This window comes from Rhineura floridana, chromosome 1, assembly GCF_030035675.1.
Source record: "Rhineura floridana isolate rRhiFlo1 chromosome 1, rRhiFlo1.hap2, whole genome shotgun sequence".
Lineage (NCBI taxonomy): Eukaryota > Metazoa > Chordata > Lepidosauria > Squamata > Rhineuridae > Rhineura > Rhineura floridana.
The window spans coordinates 236,973,424-237,000,500 of NC_084480.1; the positions used below are offsets into that span (position 1 = coordinate 236,973,424).

Here is a 27,077-nt window from a genome sequence, read left to right on the forward strand (position 1 = left end):
CATGCCTTTGAAGAAACAGCAACTACTGGTGGGTCTACTTTGGGGGTGGCAAGGTCCCCTTTGAAGTTGCCCTGCAGCCTTTCAGAGTAGCGATGGGCAGAACTGAGCTTCCCTACACCCTCCCACTCCTTTCTTATGAGTCTTTCGAGGCAGCCTGAGATAGAACCCCTTGGGCTGCCTGGGGGCGGTTCTGGGAAGGCTGAGGACAGACCCTCTATTTTGACCTTGCAAGTGCTGGGTTCCCACTTCCCCTCTGAGCATTTTCTTAACTGAAGGGTCTCTATTGCCTTTGAATACAGCTTTGGGAAGGCTTTCTGGGAGAACAGTAGTTTCTCCCTGTGGTATGCCTTTGAGAGCTCCTGATCCTCAAGCCCAGAAGAGAGAGGTGAACTGGATTGAAATTGACTGAGGTGGTTTCTAGTTGGAATGGCTGAGTCTGGATCCCCTCCTGTTTACCCTTCCAGGCCAGGCCTGGACTGGGTGGGGGTGGAACTAATCCCTATTGGGGGGGTGGGGGGGTGAGATGACATGGTCTCACTAAGGGTCTTACTGTGAGAGGAGCACCCCCTTTGACTTCTTCTATCAGATTGGGACTTTGACCTGCTGAGTCTAGAGTGGTGCTTGTAAGGCGAGCAGGCCCAGTTCTGATGCCAGGAGTAGGATCTACTATGGCGGTGGCTGCAAGAGTAGGAGGGCTTTCTGCTCTGCTCCCTGGTGTTGAGCTGGTGATCAATGGTGGCTTAAAGCCAGCCAGTCAGGGCTGCATATTTTCCCCACCCCCAGCGAAGGGCGGCAGGGTGTGTGTGGTTGCAGAAGGCCATTTCCTGGTATGGGGAAGGAGGCAGGAAGAGCTTATGAGACCCAACCCTGCCCCCTCTCCCTCCAGGGGCATACTTGCATTTGCTGAGGGATCCACGGTTGCTTCAGGGAGAAGATGCAGCAGAGGAAACCTCCTGAAAGTTCCTGGTGCCCCTCTGCCTGAGAAGCGGGGGGGGGGGTGAGAGCTCAGCTAGCTCTTTGGCCCCTTCAGAGCCTCCTGGAAGCTGTCTGCACAATGAGAACCAGGGGCTGTAGAATGCAGACAGCCGAGGCTTCTCTTCCTGTTCTGTTTTTTTTAAAGAGTCTGTGTTCTTTGTTCTTCTCCCATGTAAAGCAGGAGCTGATGTGGAGCCTGCCTTGTCACCACGAGGCAGGAGTTTGACAGGATCTTGTGGGGAGGGCCCACCTCCCTCCAGAAGAGTCAGTCAGTCCTGTCTGGGAGGCGGGACCTCACCCCAGCTAATTGGTCTCTTCCCCATCGCAGAGAAAAATGGGGCTTGTAGCTTGAGCCTTTCAACTGGAAAGTCAGCAGCTTGGGCCAGCTATCAGGCCCCTCCCTTCCCTGCACACTGTTTCATTGGCTGTGCTGTTCGAGGCGGGGCACATGACCCTGCCCCCCACCCGGATGTTTGGTCTCTATTCTGTGTGGGAGGCCGTAGGAAGGAAGCAGATGGCGCTGCCCTCAGTTCACAGGTGCCTCCAAGTGAGTGACAAAAGCTGGCTCCCTCGGGCACTGGCGGAACCCTCAGCAGTTTCTGTCAGCATACAGACATGCACCCAGCTCAGCTCAAGACGGTGGCAATGGGGTGACTCCTGCTTTCGTTTGGCTTTGGATAGCCTGTCCCTTCCCCTCATCTCCTGCCCCTGATCCGATCCTTGCCCCATCAGAATTGCAGAGCTATGTCGCTGTTTGGGTTGTCTCATTCTCCCATTCAAAACCCATGTCAGCTTCTCTATGCACTGAGGTCATCAGTAGACTTTCTTCCTAAACCCTCCCTTGCTTCAGGTGGAAGTGGCTGCAAGGGGACCCTTAACTGTTGTGGCATCCCACATCTGGAATTCCCTCTCCAGAGGCTTGCCTGGTGCCTACATTGTTTTCTTTATAGTGTTGGGCTACAGACAAATTCCTTTTTATTCTGTCGTTTAAAATATTTTTAATAGTTTAGATGTCGCTTGAATTTGTTACTTCATTGTTTTTGATTAATAGTTTTATGATACTGTATTTTTTATGAATGCAAACCATCCTGGAAACTTTGTGGTTGAAGTTGAGGTATATATAGATTCTTTATATAAATGCTGTATGTTTCATTCCTCCCCCACCAACAGAAGATGTGCCTTAAACAGATAGATTCTGCTTTCCACTCCTCATGCTAGGAAGCACACCCCATCTTGAATTTTTATACCCATCATAGAGCTGTTTATCGCATACATACTTGATAAGAAAGCAGAGAAAAGACATGTGGTCCTTGCTCATTTGTGTTTGTTAACTCAGTTTATGTATTTAAATGTACCCTTTTGCCCAGCAGGGAAGTGGAATGGATGCAGAGCTATCCTAAATTCTAAATTCAGCCATGTTCACTGACCTTCCCTCATACTCTGACCTTCATCTTCTGCAGTTTAAAAGTTAAAAAAATGCCTGGCTGATTTTTAATTAATTTAAGAAATCTTAAATTGAACTCAATGATAATGTTGGGCATGCTCACTAAGAACCAACTGTCACGTGTTCTAAAAGCCAGACTCACAGCTGCTGGGCTTGCCTAATCAGGGGGTCACACCCACACCACACTTTGATTTCACTTGAGACAGTCATGGCTTCCCCCAAAGAATCCTGGGAAGTGTAGTTTGTGAAGGGTGCTGAGAGGAGATGCCTATTCCACTCACAGAGCTCCAGTGGCCAGATTGGTTTAACAGTCAGCCACTCTGATTGAAGGTCTGTGAGGAGAACAGGGCGTCTCCTAGCAACTCTCAGCATCCTTCACTAACCACACTTCCCAAGATTCTTTGAGAGAAGCCATGACTGTCCAAAGTGAAATAAAGGCCTAGTGTGGATGTGGCCAGGGACAGCTTTGGTTTAAATTTGGGTGGGAGGCTACATGTGCCTGCTGTAGAATAAAAAGGTGGGGGAAATGCTGAAAAGCAATGATACTCTTCACAGTGTTTTCCATTTGGAAAGGAAAGGGGCTTCTCCCAGTGCCCACACACCCAATCTCCTCCCCTCCTCCTTCTCCTACCCTCCTTGCCCCTCCCCAGGTCAGTGTTAGACTACCACCTGGGAGACCAGGGTTCAAATCCCCACACAGCCATGAAGCTGACTGGGTGACCTTGGCCAGTCACTGCCTCTCAGCCTCAGAGGAAGGCAATGGTGAAACCACCTCTGAATACCATTTACCATGAAAACCCTATTCATAGGGTTGCCATAAGTCGGAATTGACTTGAAGGCAGTCCATTTCCATTTTCAAACATGATTGCGCAGAAATAAATCCCATTGAATTCAAAAAGTATGCAAATGATCAAACCCACCCTCCCTTCTCCCTCCTATTCCCTCCCTCTTGCCCCTTACCTCCCCCTTCCTTTGCCCCTCCCTCCCCATCCCCATCTCCTTCCAATCCCCTCCTCCCCCTTCCCCTTCCTCCTCCCCATGGTCAGTTTTACCTAACTTAAGCATGATTGCACGGGAGTAAATACCATTGAACTCTATAAGCATGCAAATGATCAAACCTGCCCTCCCCTCCCCCTTCCTTTGCTCCCTCCAATCTGCTCCTTCCCTTTCCCGCTTCCCCTCCTCTTCCCCCATGGTCAGTTTTACCTGGCCTAACCATGATTGCATAGGAGTAAATCCCATTGAATTCAATAAGCATGCAAATGATCAGACCTGCCTTTCCGTTCTTTACCTTCTCCTCTCCCTTCCTCCTTCCCCCCTTTTCCTTCCTCCTTCCCCCCTTTTCCTTCCTCCTCCCCTGCCCCCTCCCCCCTCCCCCTGTCAGTTTTACCTATTCTAAGCCTGATTGCATGGGATTAAATCCCACTGAGCTCAATAAACATGCAAATGATCAAACCTGTTGTTCTCCCCCTCCTCCTCTCTGCCCTTCCTCCCCTCAATCCTCCTCCTCCTCCTCCCCTCCCCATTCCCTGTGGTCAGTTTCACCTATCCTAAGCATGGTTGCAAGGGAGTAAATCCCACTGAATTCAGTAAGCATGCAAATGATCAATCCATTCTCAGCAAACTTGCACAGGATCCCATTTCTTACCTCCCTGATTAAAAAGCAGAGAAATTCACTAATAGGCAAAAAACTTTGTGGTTTAAGAATGTACCTATAGCCCACAGTTATTTCTATCCAACTTTAAAAAGCAGGGAAATTGGGCAGCTATAGTGAATGCACCAGGGGAGCAGGAGACCTGATCTCCTTTCTGAGATATTGGACTGCGCTACAAATTGGTCAAAATGCAAAGACAATTTGTGTTGGTCTTTCACAGTCCAATCCACTTCCTGTGTAGCTTGGAAGAATTCGGTAACATGTGCCTCTGAGCATATGGTGAGTGGTGGCGACATCTGCAATTAACCCAAATAATAGAAGGAAGGCATGTACTATGCTAATCTTGTTTTAGCAGGAAGCAACATTATTAAGACAGTTGATATAGTTTAGATGGACACTTTAAATATGTCATTTTCTTTTGTTTCTCTTTCTGTGAATTGTGAAGTACAGCAACACTTTGCAAAATTTACACTAAAAAACCCTCCAAAAATAATTGTGCAATAATGGCACTGACTATTCTGCAGAATAGTCTCCAGTGGACATCAGGAGTATCTCAGTTTGCACAAGATAAAACAGTGGGAAGTGAAATATATTCTAGCAAAATTCTAGGTGTGCTCTATGTTCTTAATTGACCATGACCACCTTGCCTTAAATGAAGTGGTTTAAACATAGCAGTCTGAAAGCATGCATCCTCTTTTTCCCAAAATCTAGGGTCATTGCTTCAGTAGCAACATATTGTAATCAGTCTGATGTTACATCAAACTGCAGTTTCAGATTCAACTGTTAATGCACCAAAAATAGAAATAGAATATTGTCATGAAGACCTGCATCCAATATGGTTGTGTAGCAGGGAATTGTAGGATCTTCACAGTTTAACATTTGGTTTTTGCAATGAGGCCGTGAGTGGCAGTTGTCTGCCCAGCTTCAGGGAGGATGTATAATCAGAGGACCAACCTAACGCCTTCTTATCAGCAGAGGGCTGGCTCCAACAAGATCTGAAGTCTGGGAAGCTTTAGGGAAGATGTGTAATCAGAGGCCTGACTTGACACCTTCTTGTCAGCAGAGGACTGGCTCCATGGAAGACATGACGTCTGGCAGGCTTCAGGGAGGATGTATGATTTGGTCCCTGATTGGTTAATTGTCTCTGGCCTGTGGCTGGGGGATTTTGCTATAAGTATGGGCAGAAAACTCTAATTTTTGTTCCTCTTCTGGGTCCCATCATGCCTATTTGATGTTGCCTAGTGAGGTTCCATTTTACCATTGACTATCCTGACTGTTATCTCTCTGAGGAGAGGTGGCTAACTAACTGCAAGCCTTTTTGTATTAGCTCAGGCTAGTTAGTCTTGTTGTTTTTCTATTGTGATTGAACTCTCTATGTTTTACCTTGCCCCTCTTGGGTGTGAATATTAAGGAACCATTTTGCTGCTGTAACTGTGCACCTCTTTTATTCTTTAATAAACTTCTGTTTACCAGTGTGTGTTCATTTCAGGAGAAGGTCAGTTCTAAATTTGGTACCTGGACCATTGACCACGACTACTGGGTAACTGGGTGTTTGCCTAAGGCTCCAGGGCAAGGAATGTCTCCTTTGGAATTTCCTGCAAGTTTTCTGGGCTCTGAGTTTCCCTTTGGCTCAGAGTGGTTAACCAGTATAGGGGGTGGTGGCAGCTATCTACCCAGCAGGGCTGTTGTGAGTGTGCACTGCCTTGGCAGAGAAGGATATCCTGCCAAGATCATTTGTCCTGGGTAGGAAATTGGCTCCTGGGACGGTGAAAGGCAGGGAGAGGACCCCTGTCAGTCATCAGAAACATAACCTCCAATTTGAAACACAAAAGGTTGTCTTCACCATCATATGACATTGACCAATAAAGAGGCTTTGAAATTAATAAAAATAAATTTGACACAGATTTCTAGGATGAGTAATCAGGGAAATGAAATGTTCTAGATTAGATTCTCTGTCGAAGCATTAGTAACACAGGAAAGAAGCAAAGTAAGAAGAACACCAACAAACATACAAAAATATAATTCTCCATCTTTGGAGATGGCAGGTGTCGCCACCACTCACTATATGCTCAGAGGCACATGTTACCAAATTCTTCCAAGCTACACAGCAAGTGGATTGGACTGTGAAAGACCAACCCAAATTGTCTTTGCATTTTGACCAATTTGTAGGGCAGTCCAATATCTGAGAGAGGAGATCAGGTGTTCTCCCCTGGTGCATTCACTATAGCTGCCCAATTTCCCTGCTTTTTAAAGTTGGATAGAAATATCTGTGGGCTATAGGTACGTTCTTAAACCGCAAGGTTTTTTGCCTGTTAGTGTGTAAGAGCTAGATGGGTGCACTTGTGTAGTGTGTGTGTATGTGTAAGTATCTAAGATCTAACAGCATTAGATAGGGTGGAAAGATGTGCATGCTTATTTAATGTTTGAAAAACAAATAATGTTTTTAACCCTTTTTTAAAGTTGTTTTTAAAGTTTTTTTTAAAATGTTTTTAACCCTGTTTTAATGCATTTTAAGGTCTGTTTTTATGATGTTTTAAAGTGTTTTTAGCGCTTTGTTTGCCACCCTGGGCTCCTGCTGGGAGGACCTGCAGGATACAATTTAAATAAATAAATAAATAAACATTGATCTAACACAACAGTATGCAAGGCCCTGAGAAAACATAGAGATGACATGGCCTTAGGGTTTACCATCTACTTTAGATGAGAAAGGAGCGGTGAGAAAAAAGGCTAGTTGAATTAAAACAAAGTAAGGGTGTGATAAAGAAGTGACCTTTGGGAAGCACATAAAGCATGGCTGTCTTGGTTTAGAAATTTATTTGATGAAGAGCTGCTTTTTGAGGAGGAATTTGAAAGGGGAGAGTGAAGAAACTTGGCTAATAAAGAAGTGGCCAAGGGAGCTGGTGGCAGATATGTGGATATTAAGAAGGGCAATAAAATAAGATGAACAAGGCAGAGGGCTTTTTCTGATGTAGCGGTTGGTATACATGGGATGATGACTTGAAGCATGCTTCCCTCTTTAGTAAGCATCCTAGCAGACATATATCTGTTGAGTGGTTCTGAATGACGTGGTCATTAAGAATTGCAGGAGTTAGTAAAGCAACCTGAAATGAGGGATACCTAGTCATGGCCAGTATACTACATTTGAGATTTGTGCTCAAACCAGTTCACACAAACAAAAAGGAAAGTAAATACGATAACCATAATACATAATTAAAATTATAATACTACTACAGGACCAACAGCTCAACAAACATATAAATGAAAATTAAGTGACATAAAGCTTAGTAGTATCCCAATTAATATCCCAATATAGTTCTAAAGCTAATGAGTAAGTAGTGCATGTGTCCCTCCCTCCCCCTTTTTTCATACTTAACCAGCCTGAATCCCACCTTCACAGTTCCTCTGGCAGCTGTCGGAGGATGGGGCATGTCAGGTAAAAGCAGCCACTCCCCAATGGCAGTCATAGTTTCTCTCCCCTACTGCTTTCATGTTGTTTTTTTAAGGGGAACACATTCTCTTACTGAAGGATCAGTATTTTAGAATTGTTTTATATAATACTAAATAGGAAAAGTAATTGATTTTTTTAATTTTGAAAGGAAAGTTGCAGGTCAGGTTTTGCAAATAGTTTGACTGAAGCAAGGACAGCCTTAAAGAATGAAAGATACAGTGGGACGTTTCCACAGTGCAAACTATTACATTGCATTAGGTAACTAACTGCATCCGTTCCTAACCTCAGAAACATTTTTTCTTTCACTTTTCCAGCTCAATCAAGAAAATCAGCTGCTGCTTAAAAAGCTGAGGCATGTACGCCTAAAAAACAAGCAGTTAGAAAATGACTTGGCACAGTTACAAGAACAACTGCAAGGGCAAAAGAAGTTAATGCCAACTTGTGTCACAAAGAGAGAGTAAGACTGTATATCTAAATATATATCTGGGGCTTAGGTGTCCATATTTCTAAACAATGGTTTGTTTTGGATAACGTAGCTGCTGTCCTGTATGCCAGGGGCAGCCAATATGCCCTCCAGATGTTGTTGGACTCCAACTTCCATCAGCCCCAGCCAGCATGGCCAATGGTCAGGGATGATGGGAGTTGGAGGCCAACAACGTCTGGAGGGTATCACATTGTCTACCCCTGCTTTATGCCATTTTACAGCCTTAGTAGTAACTCACTTAAGCATTACTGACAGGGCAATCCTAACAATTTCTATACAGAAGTAAGCCCTATTGAATTCAATGGGGCTTACTCCCAGGGAAGTAGGGTTATGATTGTAGCCTAAGAACCATTGATGAATCAGTGTACATCTGTTTAAACTGAGGAACAGTTCACACATTTAACCCCCCCATTTTATTTTGAGATTTTTTTATAAAGTACATTAACAATAAAAAGGCACCACCACCAAGATGATACTATCAAAGTCCATTTTCTAGCACAATTTTTTGTCATAAGTTTGACTGACTCAGTAATTGTTTGGTACACTCAAGCTGTTTTGGAAATGTTTTAACGCTTGTACAGATTGCATCCACGTATGTCTTGAAATTTTTTAGAAGAGTATGTCAAACCCAAACATATGGAGAATTATAATCAAGACACAGTACAACATTTGCAAGACTAGTTTAGCATGTTGTAATCAGCTTTGAGTTGGGCTGTGTTAATTTTAATGTCCTAATGCTTTTCTGTAAAGGGATCTTTATGGCAGGTTGGTCCTCTTCGGAGTTATTCTTAGAGGGGAAATGGAAGAGAGCACTATTTTAACTGACACACTAGGTAATCTTTTGCATGTTTACTTTGAGGTAAGTCCCAGATAGCAGCCTAGGATAGCAGCCTTAAATGGGAATGCTTTAGTGCAGGGATGGGGAACCTGTGGCCCTCAGTGTTGTTGGATTCCAGTTCCCATCAGCCCAGCAGTCAGGGATGATGGCAGTAACACTTGGTATAGGGAGCACAGGTTGTAGTTTGTTATGTTTCAGGTTTAAAGTAAGATTATAGCATGCATTCCATTGGAATTATTTTCAACAAGCAACAAAACATTTAAATTGAAGCTTCAGGAGACTTATACAGACTTATGGTAGGAAAAAGTCACCACGACTTTCCTTTTCATCTTCCTATGGTAAACCTTAAAAATGTGTTTCTGCATGGATGGATTTATACTTATCAGGATTTATGACCTGATGGATAAAAACTGAATGTTCATTTCCCTTCTCAACCTTTGTTAGATTCTTGGGGAGATTAGACAGATTTTGCCCCCTCCCCCAGATGCAGCCACATTCTGTAAAGTGTGGAGTCTTCGAATAATTCTTTTTGCACTTCTATAGGCTTTGTAGCCTTTTGAGGGGTCCAGTGTAGGAATAAGTTATTACAAGAAAACTAGCATAAAAATCCCTAATTTGAGAATCCAGAATTGTTCTGTTAATGTTTGAGGTGATATTTGCAGTGTTTTTATTTCAAAATACTTCTAAAGTAAGTCTGTGTGAGTTGGCAACACTGAACAGGATATATGCTGATTGTAGTATTTTACATATAATATGAAAAATATGGGACAAGTAAATTTGCCATTGAATGAATTATTCATTGGTTTTATTCTAGAATCTGTGTAATTCACACACAGTCTAGATCTATTGCATATTTTTGCCCCTGATAAACACTTCTTGAGAAACTGGTTTCATTCCAAAAATAAAAACTCATTGCAGATTGATTCTTCGTTACCTCGCAGTGTGTCCATTTGAGAACAGATGGAAACAGATGTAGATGGTCCCAACAATAGGGGTGTTCTACACCTACCGAATGATGTTGTGAGTGAGCTTGTACCAAGATTGCAACTATTCATCTGGAGCATATGTAGGGACGAAAAGGCATGGATAACCTAATCAAAGGGAGGGTTTTCAAACATGTCAAATAACCACACCCACTCTTGTGGACAGCAAGATGTAGATTTAATCTACATTGAAAGCAGCATGTTGAGGATGAGCATGAACAAATCGGGATTGAAAAAAATGACATTTATCCACTCTAAGCAGGTTAAAGTGTACACAGTCATTGTCTAAAAAAGTATATTAATGCTTTTTTTAAAAAGTGGACTTTTATTTCCCTGAAAAAAATTAATTTGTGTCTGAGCCCAAAGTATTGATATATTAAGGACCTGGTGTCTAGCAGTAAAGGTTTCAGTTGGAAAAAAATGAAAAGCAAAAAAAATTCACCAAATATAGATTAGGATCAGCCAGGTGAAAATAAATACATGATTTATATACACACACATATTTTTATATGTTTTTATACATTTATACCCTTTCTTCAGTCATAGAACCCAAGGCAGCACATGTGTGGTTCCCAGGCATTCTCCCACTAGCTACTGCCCAGACCCAGACCTGTTTAGCTTCATCAAAGTGGTGGTGTCATGTGCCTTCTGTTGCATCCCAGACGCAAGGGGAGTTAGATCAGGGAGAGGTATCAGATGAGGACAAGTTTTCTGGGGGCGCTGAAGGAGGGGGGACTCTGCCAGCCCACATACTTCCTCAGCTAGCACCCCCATTGAGGCAGGTCCCTTCCCGTCTGCAAGCTCCCTGCTAGAGCCATTGGGAAGTGACCCTTTGTGCGTGCCAACCCCACCCATGTGGGAATCTCCACCCGGCACTTCAAACGCTTCCCCGCCAACCAGCTTCCCACTCCCTGAGGTCATGCCATCACTTAGGGAAGCCCCACTATTGAATGGGCCATTGGAGACTAGTTAGGGAAAGTAGTGAGTTAGAGTAGACAGGTTTATGAAGCACACTGCTTTGGATGTAACCATTACACTAATAAAACGAGAATTAAACTAAACCTCGCCTTCATCTCGTGTCTCAGACTCTGGGCAGGACAGCTTGACCCAGCTACCACCTCCCTTCACCGATACTCCCATGACCGAAACCATGGAAGCTAGTGGCGCTGCCGAAGGGGGACTTCAGAGAACTGTTGAAGCCTTGTACACCGAAGTCCAGAATCTCCATGCAGAAACCCAAAATCTCCAACTCAAGAATCAAAACCTTCAAGCCTTGATTGCCCAAGGAGACATGATACCAGTGGCTGCGCCATCTGTCTGAGTCAAGGGGCCAGTGGGACTACCTCCTTGCTATGGTGGCCAGTGACCAGTTCGCCCCGTTCCTTGCCCAGTGTGAACTGTACATACGCTTATGACAAGTGAAGTTTCCAAGTGATGATGTGAAGGTGGCGTTTATCATTAGCCTCTTGGAAGGGGAATGTCAGCTCTGTACTGAGACAGCAGTGCAGGCGGGGGCTGGAAATTCCTGGGTATTTACCAGGGCGGGAAAGTCCTTAGCTGGCAGCCTGGTCGTAAATCTGCCAGGCTAACAAGGATGAAGCGTGATAAGGGCAAGGCCCTTTCCAAGCTTACGTGCCAAGCCAGAAGTCCAGAAGCGAGGTCAGTAGAGGTCCGGGTTCAATTGCCAAGGGGTCAGTCCAAGATAAGGTTCAGGGAAACTGGAAACACACGAAGCCACACCTGACGTTGTAGTCAGCAACAAGCTGAAGCCAAGGTTTGTCTTTTAAGGAGCAGGTTTGTCAGCAGGTGTGAGCCATCAGCGTTTTGGCCTTAAGTGGACAGGCCTGCCCCTCTTCTACCTGACCTTCTGTTGTCTTCGTTCTGCAGGTGAGGGGGGAGTCTCCTGTTCACTGTCTGTGTCTGGCTGCAGGGACTCTGCTGTATCTGGGGTGCTCTGCAGCTGAGGGGGAGAAGGAGCTGGGTTCTCAGGAGTTTCCTCCATTTCTCCTTCTGGGTCTGCTGCTTCTGGGTCTGCTGCTGTTACTCCCGAGTCATCCTCGTCTGATGAGTCCTCCAACGGGGCCATGACAGGGAAGCAGCCAAGTGGGCTACCCCATTTCTGGCGAGAGACTACCCTGTCTTGAGTCAATATACCACCTTCGTCGCAGCCATGACCAAGAAGTTTTGTGACCCTCAGCGTAAAGAGATGGCCGCTTGTCAGCTAGGAGCCTTGAAACGGAAAGGGCTCCGGGGGGACTTATACTAACATGTTTTGCATCTTAGACCAGGAGGTGGATTGCAGTGACCCTGCTCTGATGTACTTCTACCAGAATGGACTTAGCCTGGAGGTGCTGGATGAATTGGCGTGCACCTCCCCACTGGCAGCCTGACAGAGCTGATCCAGTTATGCTTGCAGATAGACAGTGGGATTGAAGGTCGCCGCTTGGAATGCAGGGTGGAATTTCCACATTCTCAGGCTCTCACACCTCTCCCCCGCGCCTGTTTCCCACCTAGCATGGGAACCTCGACTTCATCGGGGGTGGAGCCCATGCATATTGGAGGAGCTACACCATGCCTGTCAGAGGAGGAGAAACACAGGAGGGAGGGTTTGTGTCTATACTGCAGGAAAGGGGGGCACCTGGCCCAAGGATGCCCCTACAAAGGAGAAAGAGCTCTGGTGCAGGAAAACTTCAAATCCCAGCTCTCATAGAGGCCAAATTTATTTATTTATTTTTTATTTATTTATTACATTTATACCCCGCCTTTCTTTTCATGATAGAAACCCAAGGCGGCTTACATATGGTTCCCAGGCAGTCTCCCATCCAGGCACTGACCAGAGCTGACCCTGCTTAGCTTCAGCAGGGAGATGGCCTTGTGTGCCTTCAGACCATAGCCTGGGTTGGGAGCGAAGCAGACACCGCGGCCTCGCCAGCAACCCCTCCTGTCGCAGCCTGCCCTTCAGCTGCCCAGTCTCCAGGTCAGTGCCATGATTGACAGTGGGGCCTCCTCAAGTTTTATGGATTGGAATTTTGCCCAGGAGCATGGCGTGCCCACCCAGATGCCCGAGAAGTGGTCCTTAAAGTCAAGAACTGTTACCAGGACGACGGAGACACTGGGAATGGAAATCCCGGGACATGTGGAAAGACTGTCATTCTACGTGGCATCCCTGCCCTGCTTGCCAGTGGTGTTGGGAATGCCCTGGTTGGTTCAGCGCAACCCCACCATTTTCTGGGACGAAGCGGTGGTGGTATTTACTTGGGGTATTGCCATCAGCACTGCCAACCGTGGAAGAAGCCTCACCTCAATGTCATGGCTGGAGTCGCACTGCAGGAGGGAATCGTCCTGCTGGACGAGTATGAGGAGTACCGGGATATGTTTGACAAAAAAGAAGCTGATCAGTTCCCCACCACCACCACCATATGACTGTGCCATAAATCTGATCACAGGGGTGCACATTCCTTCAGGGCAGATCTACTCCTTGTCGGAACCTGAGTTGGCTTCACTAAGGGAATTCCTGGAAACTCATCTTAAGAGGAGCTTCATTCTCTCCTTTTTTCTTCTTAATGAACAGCAGAGGTGCCCCAGCCAGGGACTGAGAGGGTCAAATGAAGCCTCTCTTCAGGTTCATGTCTAGAAACTCCCTCAGCGCCACCAACTCTGGCTCTGACAGGGAATAGATGTGCCGGGACGGAATGGGGGCTCCTGGCATTAGGTTAATGGTGCAGTCATATGGCCAGTGGGGGGGGGATTTGGTCGGCTTCTTTTTTTGTCAAACACATCCCAGTATTAAACATATTTCTCGGGTAGAGGAGCTTCCTCCTGCAATGTTGCTCCAGCCACTATCTCAGGTTTTTTCCTAGGCTGGCAGTGTTGTTGGCAATATCTCGAGGCAAACGCCACCACCGCCTTGTCCCAGAAAATGGTCGGATTGTGTTGGACCAGCCAAGGCATCCCTAACACCACTGGGAAGTGAGGCAGAGAAGCCATATAGAATGACAGTTCCTCCACATGCCCCGGAATCTCCATTCCTAGCATCTTGGCCACTCTGGTCACAGTTCCTGACTTTAGGGGACGCCCATCAATGGTCTCAACGGGCAAGGGTTGTTCAAGCGTCTGAATGGGGATGCCATGCTCATGGGCGAAATTACAGTCCATGAAACTTGACGATGCCCCGCTGTCAGTCATGGCCTTGACTTGGAAACTGTCTGGTGGGCAGAGTCAATTGGAGCGGCATGAGCAGGGCAGCTTGCGACAGAAGTGGTTGTTGCTGAGGCTGCTTCGTTGACTTGGCTCCCAACTCTTGGGCCTCTACGAGAGCTGGGATTTGGAGTTTTCCAGCACTGGGGTCTTTTTGGTTTTGGAAGGGCATCCTCAGGCCAGGTGCCCCCCTTTTCCACAGTATAAGCATAGCCCTTTCCTCCTGCATGTCTCCTTCTCTTCCTCTGACAAGCGTGGTTGGGCCCCGCCAATTTGCATGGGCTCCACCCCTGACGAGGTCGAGGTTCCCATGCTAGGTGGATGATGGATGCGGGGGAGAGGGAGTGGTGCCTGGGAATGGAGCAGCTCTGCTCTGCACTCCAACCGACGGCCCTCGAGCCGACTGCCTATCTGCAAGCACAACTGGATCAACTCAGCCAAGGTGCCTGGTGGGGAGGTGCGCGCCAGCTCGTCCAGCACCTCTGGGCTCAAACCATTCCGATAGAAGTACATCAGGGCCAGGTCGTTGTAATCACTCTTGGGCCAAGACATGGAATGTGTTACTGTAGACCCCCACAGAGCCCCTTCCTTGTTTCAGGGTTCCTAGCTGGCGGGTGACCGTCTCCTTCCGTTGTGGATCTTGGAACATGTCTGCGATGAAGGCAGGGCATTGACCCAGGATGGGGTCATTTCTGATCAGATACGGGGTGGCCCACTTGGCGATCTCTCCTTCCAGAAGGCTGATGAGGAATGCCACCTTCGAGTTGTCTGTCGGGAACTCGGCTTGATGTACATGCACGTACAATTCACACTGGGCATGGAACATAGTGAACTGGTCACTCGGGAACTCGGCTTGACGTACATGCACGTACAATTCACACTGGGCATGGAACATGGTGAACTGGTCACTCTGGCAACCGTAGTGGGAGGGCAACCCCATGGGGGACTTGATTCTGATGGGTGGTGCGGCCGCCAATGCCGCAGGTCTCTGGGCAATCAGGGCATGGAGGTTCTGGTTCTCGAGTTGTAGGTTCTGAGTCACAACTTGGAGGTTCTGGAGCTCAGCGTACAAGGTCTCGAGGGTCACTGGGAGTCCCCCTTCAGCGCCCTTCGGTCATGGAAGCGTCGGAGAAGAGGGATGGAGGCTGAGTCAAGCTGTCCTGCCCAGAGTCCGAGAGATGAGACTGGAATTAATTCTTGTTTTATTAGAGTAACGGTTACATCGAAAGCAGTACGCTTCATAAACCTCTCTATGCTGACTCACTACTGACCCTAACTAGACTACTAGACTACTCTGCAGCATGTGGAGTAAGTTGACTCAGCACCCCAATCAGGGGGGCACCGCCTTAAATAGGAAAGGTCTTTGCCCGTAATCTCTGACTCCTTCGAAGTTCCACCTTCTGACCGACCTGCTTCTCACAGCGTCTCGCGAGGAGGGGGCAAGCCTCTGCCTGCTCATCTGATAGTGCAGGCTCACTAGATGCCAGCTCGACTTCAGGGGGTGGAGAACCCGCTGGCAGGGAAGTGTTTGAAGTGCCAGGCAGGGAGTCCTGGGAGGATGGAGTTGTCACGTGCGCAAGGTCATCCTCCAACAGCTCTGTTGGGGCGCTTGTAGGTGGAGAGAGCTCTCCGTTGACGGGAGGACTGTCCGTGGGAACTGGCAGGCAGTTGACTTCACCCCCTCCCTCAATGCCCTCAAAAACCTCATCCACCTCTAGCTCCTCTCCCTGATCTATCTGGGGAAGCTGGGGCTCGACTGACTCCTCTCCCTGCTCCTCCTGGGGGAGTTGGGGCTCAACACATCAACCCCCACTTCAGACTATGTCCTAGGACCAATTATAATGTGTTTTTGGTGAACCTCAGTTATTACTATTGTTTTCCAACAAAATATATTTAGATGACAAGAATCAATATACAAATATATAGCTTTTAAGGTGGCAGATTAGTATTTTATTGCCACTATTAATGCTTCAAAATATACCATTAAGAAAAAAATGTTCACAGTGGGAAAGGCAATTTTAAGTTATCATATTTGTTTAACTTAGTGTGCTGGTCCAAACAGAAATCCACTTATCTCATAAAGGTGATGGGATTTACCGCAAGGAACATGAAACAGTAAAGGAAAATGCTAGGTAAGTTTTGTAAGGTTAGTTAAATAGCCATTATACCTGATTCTAATCAGATTTACTAAAAAAAAATGCATAGCATTGCAGCCTAAAACATAAAAAATAATTCCTTCTAATTTTTAAAAATGTAAATCTAATTTCTCCAGGTTTGACATGTGATATTTTTGTTAGTCAGTTTTTCTGATTTACTGTTATGATTTACAATATAAGCTGACTAATCTTCCATTCATTAACTGGGCCATTCAGTTATACAAATGTGAGTCACCAAGTCCTAAAATTCTTTTACTCTAGATCTCACTTGAGACAGTAGGAGGGTAGGATTCACCTTTCTGCTGCCGTTGCTGTTATATTTTTCAGGTCTGCAGAAATGGGCAAGGAATTCTCCCTTGCCGGTTTTGTCTCTTACTTTCCTGTTGTAGCTTCCTTTTTCCCCTCCATCCTCCAGCAGGGTTGTAATCCTAGGAGTTTCTCTATTTCCAGAGACAATCTCAGCCCAGCTCCATCTGGTAGCATGGCTAGTGGTGACATGTCAAGGGCAGCTCCGAGCTTGCTGGTCTTTTAGTGACTCTTTTTGAGGACTCTCCCATATGCTTGCCATTTTTTTAAGATTTATATTTGACATCCCCACCCAGCCACTCTACCTCCATAACCCTCCTCTTTTTTATCCTGCATTTCAGTTTTAATTAAATCATAACTTTTAGCATGTAATGAGTGGAATCCATCAAGCCCTGCTGCCAGATGATTTCATTTCTTTTCAGTGAGATTTGAATAAGCATTTGTGTATCTGTATTTGGAAAACTAGCAGTTTGTTCTGATTCTTGTCTGTTTGTTTTTCCAGAATACTCCAAATGTATCATAATCTACAGAAAAGATATAATAAAGAATTAAAAGCAAACCAAGGACAATGTGAAACAATTGCAACACTTTCTGTAAGTTCTGATCATATAATTTGATGTAAACTCTTTTAAAGGAGTGCTCAGGATCTAGTAGTATATTTTAATACTGTACTGCTTGCATGCTCTTAGCATATTACTGCTTATGTTAACATAGCTATACCAGCAAGTTGAGTTATTTCTACTCAGTTGCACTTTCACTTTAACAGGTTATTGGTATGTCTGTCTGTCTCTTCTTTGTGCAATCACCACAATTAAGGCTAACTAGGGCCACACCCACACCAGATATTTATTCTACTTTAAACACCTTAATTCCCAGAATGATTTAACAGTCAGTCCCTCTTCCCAGAGAATTCTGGGAATTGGAGCTCTGTGAGGGGAATAATGGTCTCCTGACAACTCTTAGTACTCTTCACAAACTACACTTCCTAGGATTCTTTGGGGGAGCCATGACTGTTTAAAGGGGAATAAATGTCTGCTGTGGGTGTGGCCTAGGGGTGTCTTCTTAACAGTACTATCCATGTGCCAGATTTGAACAGCAAGGGCATGTGGAAAGGTGTTCCCAGTGGCTACTAATAATTGTGGAATTCCTTTCTCTTAGAAGTGTATCAAAGGCTAAACCTTTATACTTTCAAGAAGAGCTCTAAAGCTTTCTTCTATGGGTTGGCATTTTAATGGTCAGGATTGTTCAGGTATTGGATAATTATCCTTAATTTAATTTGGCATTTTGTTGTTATCGTCTTTTATTTTTAAGTGTTATTATCAGGTCCAAGTCCTTGGGAAGCATGGGATATACATTATGATGTAGCAAGGGTGATTTATATACAGAAAGAATTTTGCAAACAGATCTCCCCTGCCAAATATTTGTTATTCTCATTTTCAATAAACAGTAAACAAAATAAATAACACATTAACAGGTATGTCACTCATTACAAAGCAGAAAAAGAATTCCAAGAAAAAGCACAATGCAATGGCAAACAGCATCAGTGTCCACTAATAACACCAGGAAATACTTCCCACCAAAAAGAGAAGGTGGCTGGGGGTGGTTGTTTATCAGCCCCCCCATCAGTAACAAAACAGAAGAAAGGGTACCATGTAGCCATAAATTTGTCAGAAGTCACTTCCCACCCATGCCTTTCTGCATTCTTGCGCTCATTTCTCATCTAAGGCTAGCTGACATAGTCTAGTCTACCAATTTTTTGAAAGGAGGTGTTCTGCCCCTTTCCAATTTCTGGTGATTTCAAGCCAAGCTGCTACTAAAAAAAATATGTTAAGAGAGATTTATAGTACCCAGGGATTACGAATCTTTCCCAAAAATGGAGAGAAAACCTAGAGTATTCTGGAGTGTTTGGTTAATTACCTGACTTATCACATCCAAAACACTGAACCAGAACTCTTTTCACTCTGTCACAATCCCACCAAAGGTGTAGGAGGGTTCCATGAACCACAAAACTCCCGCCAGCATAATGAGGAAAGTGAGGCATGGGCATAATTAAGTCTAACCAGAGTGAGATGCTAGTGGTAATCAATTTCAACATACCCTCTGAAATGGTTGCAGAAGGAGCCCCAAAGTGCACACCAGACCACATGCCTTCCCAAACTTCATCAAAGAACATGATTCCCAGATCCTTTCCCCATGACCTGCAAACTGTACCACCAAGGTCTAATAGGAGCTGATAAATTGTAGAGATGAGACCCCTTTGATCAGCGGAGACAGGCTTACATAGACCTTCAAACAAAGTCAGAGAGAGCAAATGGCTCTTGATTCTATAAATCACAGACAAAAAAAAAGATGTAAGCTGAACTATCTGAAAGCAGGTAACCTGCTGCCAAAGGATGAGCTGCTGTAGCTGTCCTGCTCCAACTCAAAGAACTCAAGACACAGCTGTGTTTTTTTCTTTTATTGTAGTAAGATACAGTTTAAATTCATTGCATTTCATGAATCTATCTACAGCTTACTCAGAACTCAGCATCTCTCTAGGACTAACTAGGCACAACTTCGCAGCATTAAGACTTTGACTCAGCAACTACTCCCCCCCCCCAGCTTAAGTAAGGCTGGGCAGGCACCCTGCTTGCATGTGCCAGCTGTCACTGTTGGGAGCATGCACACAGGTGAAGGCTCCGCCTCAGCTGTGTCTGTTGAATCTCCTGCTGCATTCACCTCCTGGTGCACCGTCCCGACTTCCCACTCTGAGGAAGGGGGCTGCCTGCTGGCAACACAGGTGCAGGGAGAGGGAAAGTGTCAGGCCGGGAAACAACTGGTCAGGTTGACTTTCCACAGGGGTATCTGGAGTTGCTGGGGTTGAACTGTCCAAGTCCAGACCCGAGTCCCACTCCCTGCTCAGCCTTTCACCGGCTGGAACATCCCACTCTAAGGCTTCCTCCTGTGCTTTGTTCTCGTCTGTGCAACCCCTCCCAGGCGGGCTCATGACAGTAGCATGGGGGGAGACAAAGGTTTCCCTCTGTCAAACAGATCTCATATTGTCAGTAGCTCCCTCTGCTCCCAACTGGCATACTGCCTGTATTTGTCAAAGTGCCAAAATTTAGGGTGCTCTAAGAAGGGAAAAAGAAGAGTTGGCTGAGAAGCCAATTTAGAAGCCCAACATTTCCAAACCAACAAGATACATTCTAGAAAGGGGTGTTCAACAGAGTGGATGGCATTGTGAGACATTGGAAGCAGCAGAAGTGATCTCGGTGAAAGGCCAGTGACAGTAGCATAGGTCTTCATGGAGACCCACAAAACGTCTGAGTCATTACCTTATAATTAAAGTCAGCTGCTTCATTTGATAGCATCAAATGGAGCTGGAGACTGGGAAGCCCAAAGCCCTGTACTAGTTGAGCAGTGAAGGCCTGTCTTACTAAGCCTTGAGTGCTGGCCTCTGTTGCAAAAAGCAAAGGAATGCATCAGGGAGGAAAATAGGGAGTGTCTGCAAAAAGAAGATGAATTTGGAAGGAGAGCCATCTTCCTCCCAAGCCAGGAAAGGGAGAGCTTCTTCCAGAGATCCATCTTAACTGTTTGAACCAGTGAGCCAAAATTCTGGTGCTTTAATAGTTTCAAGTCCTTTGGAATAATAACAGCAAGGCATCTGAAGCTTCCAAAGGCCAGGGGGAGCCCAGACACATCACAGAGAGTGGTTTGAGTCTGTTAGGGGAGGTTGAGACATAGGAATGTTGATTTTGTTACAAGCAGAGTTTTCTGATATATTTCTTGGAGGAAGATAACATCTGGATCAGCCTTTTGCAACAAAGATTCCATCCTGATATGTTTTGTCAGGATCCCTAGAGGATATTGAAGGAAATCAATTTCAGATCAGTCATAGTCCAAGTTGGATAAAGCACTACCATGATACTTCACAAAAGGTGGGAGTGCAAGAGGATAAAAGGATTAAAGCATGATGTAAAGTAGGGGAAAGGGAGGAGGGGACCAACAGAACAAAAAATGAAGTACAAAAAGCCAGTCCATAGTGTGGGACAGACCCCAGAAGGAGAGGTCTTGCAATCCAGATCACCAGTCCAGTATTGCCCGTGGGTCGACAGCCCCCAAAAGGGCAAAGTGGCAATGTGAAAAATGAATATACCTCATCAGCAATCCTTGCAAGGAAGAACAAGCATGGGTGAAAATGATAGTGCTCAGCAAGATACTCAAACAAGAAGTCCCAGTTGCACTCACAGGGGCAGTAGTTGCACACCAAATAGACTGAAGGTAGTAGAAACAGACTGAACATTAACTGTCAATATATGCTCAGTCAGGATCAGTAGGGGAGTCATCAGGATGATAATGCAGTTGTCAAGTAGAAGGGGGGAATTCCATGGAGGAGGTCTATGGACCGCTTTGTGGACCTTGCTTTATGGACCACTTGTGTAAGGAAGTATGCGAGCTTCCATCATGCAGAGATTCTGGGGGAAGGTCAGGAAGATCTAGTTCCAGATCACTTAGGAGAACAGCAGCTTGTCCAGCTGTCAAAGCCATGTAGAAGTGAGTCCTCTGGCGGACCATAGGTTTGAAAGGATATCCTCAGTGATAGAGAACATTTGGCTTCTGAAGAATTTCTGTGAAGCACTTGAAATTTTTCTGGCACTGTAGGTTTTCAGGACAAACATATTTTTATATCAGATATGCTTGAGTTGTTGAGGAGCAGAAAAAATTGCTCATGTTTGAGAAAATATCCAGAACAGATAATAATATCTCTTGGGGCCCACCATCTTGGGGCTTATGTCACAGGGTGCAATGTGCCCTTTCAATATCAGATTTACTTATGCATACATTCAGCTTAAGTTGTGTAAGAAGATCAATCACAAAGGCAGGAACATCTCTTTTTTCAGTGTCCTCCAGGACCCCCTGCAGACACAGATTCCAGATCTGAAGATCAAGCACTTGATCCACTAGTTTATCCATTCTAAGCGAAACTTCTGATGGAGGCCCAATTCCAAGGTCTCATCCGCTCTTGTAGAGATGTCCACCACTTTCAATGAAAGGTCCTTCTCAAACAATTTAAGTGCATTGTGCCAGTCAGCAGTGAGGTCAAGATGCAGCTGAGTTATTTGCGCCGCCAGATTGGCAAGAGAAAGCTTCAAAGAGGCTTTTGATGGTTTCCCCACATTCTCTTGCTAGCCACCATAGTGAGGGGCTCACTCTCCCTGGAGCTGTCAAAAATGCACAACCTGTCTAGGGATAAAATAAGTGCCCCGGAACAGCTGTTTGTTTGTTTTTTTATAATAATTATGATCCCCTCTCTATTCCTAAACTAAAGGTGCAACTGGTAGGTGAGCATTGTGATTTCTTGGCATTTATGTGAGGCGCATTTCTGAGAACACAGATTATTCATCCATCTTGATTGTGGGCTGCCCCCTGCAAGCATATCTTTTCTTTTAAACATGTCTGCAAGTTTAAGATCCTGTATGAATGAAAGACACTGTATCCAGTGTTTGGGAGTAGTGCAATTGTTGGACTGGAAGTGCATGTGCATGTGTCAACAGAAGGGTGTAGCTGACGGCCCTTGTAGAAATGTATATATAAATTATATAGAACTGATTGACAGAAGATGAATATTATGCAATGCATGACATGTCACCTTTTGATATAGATGGGATTCTGACTTTTCTCTCTAACAAAATTAGTTTTGTTGCTAATTTCTGATGCCAATAAAGATTAGTGCATAAAATGTATTTCCAAGTATACTTGAGGTGGTATTATGTTTATTAGAAATCTGCTACTATTTTATGGTAGGTTAAAATTAATGATCTGGAACATCAACTTAGTAAGCAAAACCAAAAGATGAAAGAACTGGAAAGTAAACAGATACGACCAAAGGACAAAACTGTTCCAGCACAGAGAAAAAATTCATATTACAAATGTGTGTGCAAAAAGAAAGGGAGCTGTTCCTGCAAATATTTAGGTAACAATACACTTTGCTCTTTTTTTCTTTTGACATTTGTCCTTTCTTATATGTTCTCTCTTCTCACTCACCTCTATGCTCAAGGATAAGAGATTGGAAACCTCTGATCAGGTTTGCAAATATGGGTAACTGTGGTTTATATAAACCATATTACTGAAAAAACAAGGCTATCAGAAAGACACTGGTAACAGTGCGATCCAATACATGTCTGCTCAGAAGTAAGCTCCATTGGATTCAATGGGCTTACTTCCAGGAAAGTGTACATTGGATTACAGCCTTAGACAGGAAATCTGTTCTAGAAGCAGATCATAATAGTGTTGGTGTAGTGGTTAATGTCAGACTAGGGCCAGGGAGATATGGGTTCAAATTCTCATTTTGCCATGAGGCTTATTGGCTGACCTTGGGCCTGACACTCTTTCAGCTTAACCTATCTCACAGGGTTATGAAGATAAACTGGATGTGAGGAGGACATCTATGTATGCTGCCCTGAGCTCCTTGGAGTAAGCGGTAAATAAAAATGTAATAAAAACAAATAATGATGGCAGTTACTTGTGACTGCAGAACTGAAGGTAGCACTGTCTGGCTTTTGGGAGGCTGTACTTCCTGCCTCCTAGGAAGAACTTTATGGCAAGGGGAGACCAACCCATTTATCAACCAGTGAAGGTGCCGTTGCTGTAATGCTTGCTTTTGTCTTCCCTCTCCATTCCTTTTTCATCATGTCATATGGTGAACCTGAGAACAGGGGCTGTAGTATATTTTAATATATATACAGTGCTTAGAAAATTGTAAGTGCTTTACTGTGTATACCATATAGCTATGCTATGTTAATTATGCTCAGCTCTGTATACAGGATGAGTCCAATTTAAATATTGTCAGCTATAAATCTGCCTTGGCAAGCAATTTTTTCCTACTGTATTGCATTCCCACTGCTCTTTTGGTTCCGTGAATTACATAAGACTACTTTAGCAGCTGAAGATAGTGGTTTGTGTTGTGGTAGTGAAAGCATTATCCTGTGCTTTGGTCAGAACTGTGCGTCACAATTTCATTGTGCATAATACTTTCCTTCTCCCCCATGACCCACTTTTTAGTCAAAAATCTTCTACGTTGTTTTAGTGTTCAGCTCCAGGGCTCCTATGACCTCTATATGCTCCTGTCCCTCAGTTGCACTCTCCCTATGTGTGCTGTGGTCTTAGGCCAATTCTAGGATGCACTTCGACTCTTCAGTAGATCCTAGAATCAAATTGTAAGCTGACAGTGGGCTGGTTCAGATATAATACTAAATCATAGTCTAGCACAGAGCTTTGAAGATTACTTTTAAAACGTAATAAGTTACAGTTACAATTACATGGCCCAAAATAGTAATAATTACCGTTACAATTACAATTGCTCTGAAAGTAACTGATTACTTTAATTTTTCTCAAAAGTAATCACTACAATAATTTCAGTTACTTTTTTAAAAAAATGCCTACAAGGTGCTGGCCTGGACTGCTGCACATCTAAGTAGCCTAAAACAACATTAAAATAAATATACACATACAGAGGTAGTAGAATAATTCTTTTTATCCATAAGATAGCAGTGGTGGTCTCTCCACTGGTAAGGGAGACAGGAAGGGAGGCAGAGTCCGCTCAGATCTTTGCACGTCAAACCTAGTGCAGTGCCCTCCACTCAGCCAGCAAGCATAATCTCTCTCACTTAACCATCTCCCGGACCCTGCCCTGCCACCAACTAAGGGACAGTCACCCAAGCAAACATTTTCCTCTGGGATGCAAAAAAGTTAAAATACTGCAAATGCAGCACAGTAGCCAGAGAGGGTGGTGGAGGCCACTTTGTGTGCCAAGTGCAAACACAGTATTCTCTCTCTCTCTCTCTCTCTCTCTCTCTCTCTCTCTCTCTCTCTCTCTCTCACACACACACACACACACACACACACACACACACACACACACACACACGTCATCTTTCACCTCCACAGTTCTTTATCTCCATTTTGCTGCTGCTTCCTCCTCCTCCATGTTCTTGCCCTCCGGCTCCTTTTTCCCTCCACTCCTGGCTCCTTTTTCCCTCCACTCCATTCTTTACTACACCATCCATTTTTTAAAACAATTGTTTTCTACACTCCACCCCGTCTCACTCTTCACCTCCTCCCTCATCGCCTCCTACTCACCCACAGAGCATGAGGGAAGAGCGATGCTGCACAGAAGCCCAGTTTGAGGCACATAGTTTTCATCCACAAATCAGAGGAGCAGAAGACTTCCCCTGCTTCCCCCCTGCAAGTAATGCCCAAACGTAATGCTGGAAACATTACAATTACTCCACAAAAGTAATAAAATTACTCCTAGTTCTATTACAATCAAAATGTAAAGGAATTACCTACTCGTTCCTCAAAAAAGTAATGAATTACAAGTAATTCGTTACAAGTAATTACTAACAAGCTCTGGTTTAGCGTTATGAGAACAATCTGCAGCAAACCTCACAAATTCATTTCCCTCTCCTTTAATGCAGCAGCAAGGAGAAATTCTGAAGGTTTTGTCCAAACCCAGATAAACCAGTTACTCTTAACTATGGTTAGTGGAAATGAAGATGGCTTGTTTCCACTTACCATAGTTAAGATTAACTGCAGTTTAGGGTTTGGAGAAGCTTCCAATCTCTACCTCATAGTGCACCAGAGGAAGAAGGCAGATTATACAGGCTCAGGGGGATGTAAGGTTTGTTCTTGTAATCTAAGCCATGGTTTTAGCATTACGCCTGAACAAAGTAATTAAAGTCATAACTGAAACAATATCTACAATATGCGGGGAGGTTTCCAACTAGTAGGGCTAAATACCAACAATGCTGTCTTGGAACAGAATTTTATAAGAAAATAAAGTTGCCTGAAGATATAACCATATTTTAAAATTATGACATTTATATTTTAGTGAGCTCCTGACTTTAAAGATAATTATTTTTATTGTACTACAGACCAGTTGCTTTTTGAGATTCAGCGTCTGAAGATAGAAAATGAAACACTATCCAAAGAAAGAAGAATGTTGAGAAATGAGCTTGCTGCGTTAGACAAGGTAACTTTTTTTTGTTATTTATTGTATTAATATACCACCTTTCTGCCAAGACACCCAAGGTGATCTATAATTTTAAAATATTAAAACAAATGTTATGTAGAATGTACAGTTGGCTCTGAAGGGGTGGGATACAGGAGACAGTCCAACTGGAGTAAGCCCTGTGGTGGGAGGGGACAGTCCAACAGTTTAGATTAAGATGATGATCTAGTGTGGTATTCCAAATGTACATGGAAAATGTCTGCTGTGGGAAGAAAAATTATCTTGCACCTAGAGCCTTGGGTTCTGCTTGCATCACCCAAATATCTGTGTGGTTAAGTTCTGAAACAGCCAATCACTGGAGGTGGAGGAATTCATTTATTCCAAACAGATATTCAGCAAGTTACCTCTGAACTGATAGGGCTGGCTATCTGTTCAGCAAGGGAAAGGTTCTGTATGTGCAGCAGTGGGCTCACAACCTTTTGTTGCACTCACAGTTTTATGGACTGAGGCAAACATTTTTAATTTGCAAACTTTAGTCTAGTTTGTAATATGAGCTGAAATCATAGATCAGAGTATACAGCTGGGGATTCAAAAGTCCAAAATATGTGTTCACACACTGAGACCTGTCTCTCTCACACACACAATTTTTCTTGCACTATTGGGTTTATGACATATTTATTAATGGGTAGGCATCTGCATTTCAAGTACATCTTTTGGTTTGGGCAATTTGTTTTCCCTTCTTCCTCCCTCATCTCCTTGTCCCTTGTGAAAATGTTTATCTGTAGAAAGGAAATTTGTTTAATGTCAATCTTCCACATAACTTGGATTGACAGAAGTATGGGTAGTTGAGTTAATTTCTTTGATCAATCTTTTTCAGTGTACATACAGTTCATAAAGAGAACAAAATACATATATTTGTAATTATGCCTTCACTACCACACTGTGAACTTGTCCAGAGCAGGAGTCTTTTCAGTAAATAACTCTATAAATAATATTTGGCACTCATAGTTTCCTGTTCTTTAAAAAAAAAAAAAAACCCTGAGAAAAACAAAAAGCCCCAAAACTGATGTATTGCAGTAGACAAAGTCTTTGGATTTTGAATCCTGGATCTGTTAGAAGTTAAAGGAAATAATATTGCACCCATAGTTTGGCAAATCTTTTTCTGAGTTGTCTTAAAACTTTTTTTTAGAGATGGTTTTATATTATACAACTCTTTCAGTGGTTAATACAGGAAGGAACAAACTTTGTGAAGTAGTATCGCACTGGGAAGTAGAACTTAACTAAAAGACCGTGTGCGGTATTACTTTTCAGGATTTTATTGATGAAATAGAAGATTTAAAATATGCTCTTCAAGAAGCCATAAAACTGAATACTCAGTATGAAAAGTATTTGAAACAATTAAGTTCAACATATGGAATCACTTTTACATCAACTTTGACAGCTGGTAGTCATCGTGGAACTTGATAGAAATAAAATGCTCAACCGAGATTATTAATAAACTGTTTAAAATTGACTTCACTCTGTAAAATTAATTTGCTTATGAGGAAAACATTCATTTTGCAATAAAATCATGACTTTGACCAATGTTTAATCCTCTGCATAA

The 27,077-nt window shown here is 44.1% G+C and overlaps 1 protein-coding gene across 1 annotated transcript; it reads left to right on the top strand.

Annotated features, from left to right (window-relative positions):
- Positions 1-1,433: 1,433 nt before the first annotated feature.
- On the top strand, positions 1,434-27,077 carry LOC133369718 (uncharacterized). Its single transcript, XM_061595236.1, has 7 exons — positions 1,434-1,522; positions 7,836-7,978; positions 16,069-16,155; positions 16,988-17,078; positions 22,270-22,438; positions 25,398-25,495; positions 26,786-27,077. The coding sequence occupies exons 1-7, from the start codon at positions 1,445-1,447 to the stop codon at positions 26,936-26,938; spliced, it is 819 nt and encodes a 272-aa protein (XP_061451220.1). The 5' UTR covers positions 1,434-1,444; the 3' UTR covers positions 26,939-27,077.

Bases quoted from the DNA above. Each gene is read 5' to 3' on its own strand.
- LOC133369718 (XM_061595236.1), top strand. From the start codon at position 1,445: ATGTTTGGTCTCTATTCTGTGTGGGAGGCCGTAGGAAGGAAGCAGATG. The intron at 22,439-25,397 runs GTAACAATACAC...ATTGTACTACAG, and splicing joins CTGTTCCTGCAAATATTTAG to ACCAGTTGCTTTTTGAGATT. The intron at 25,496-26,785 runs GTAACTTTTTTT...ATTACTTTTCAG, and splicing joins AGCTTGCTGCGTTAGACAAG to GATTTTATTGATGAAATAGA.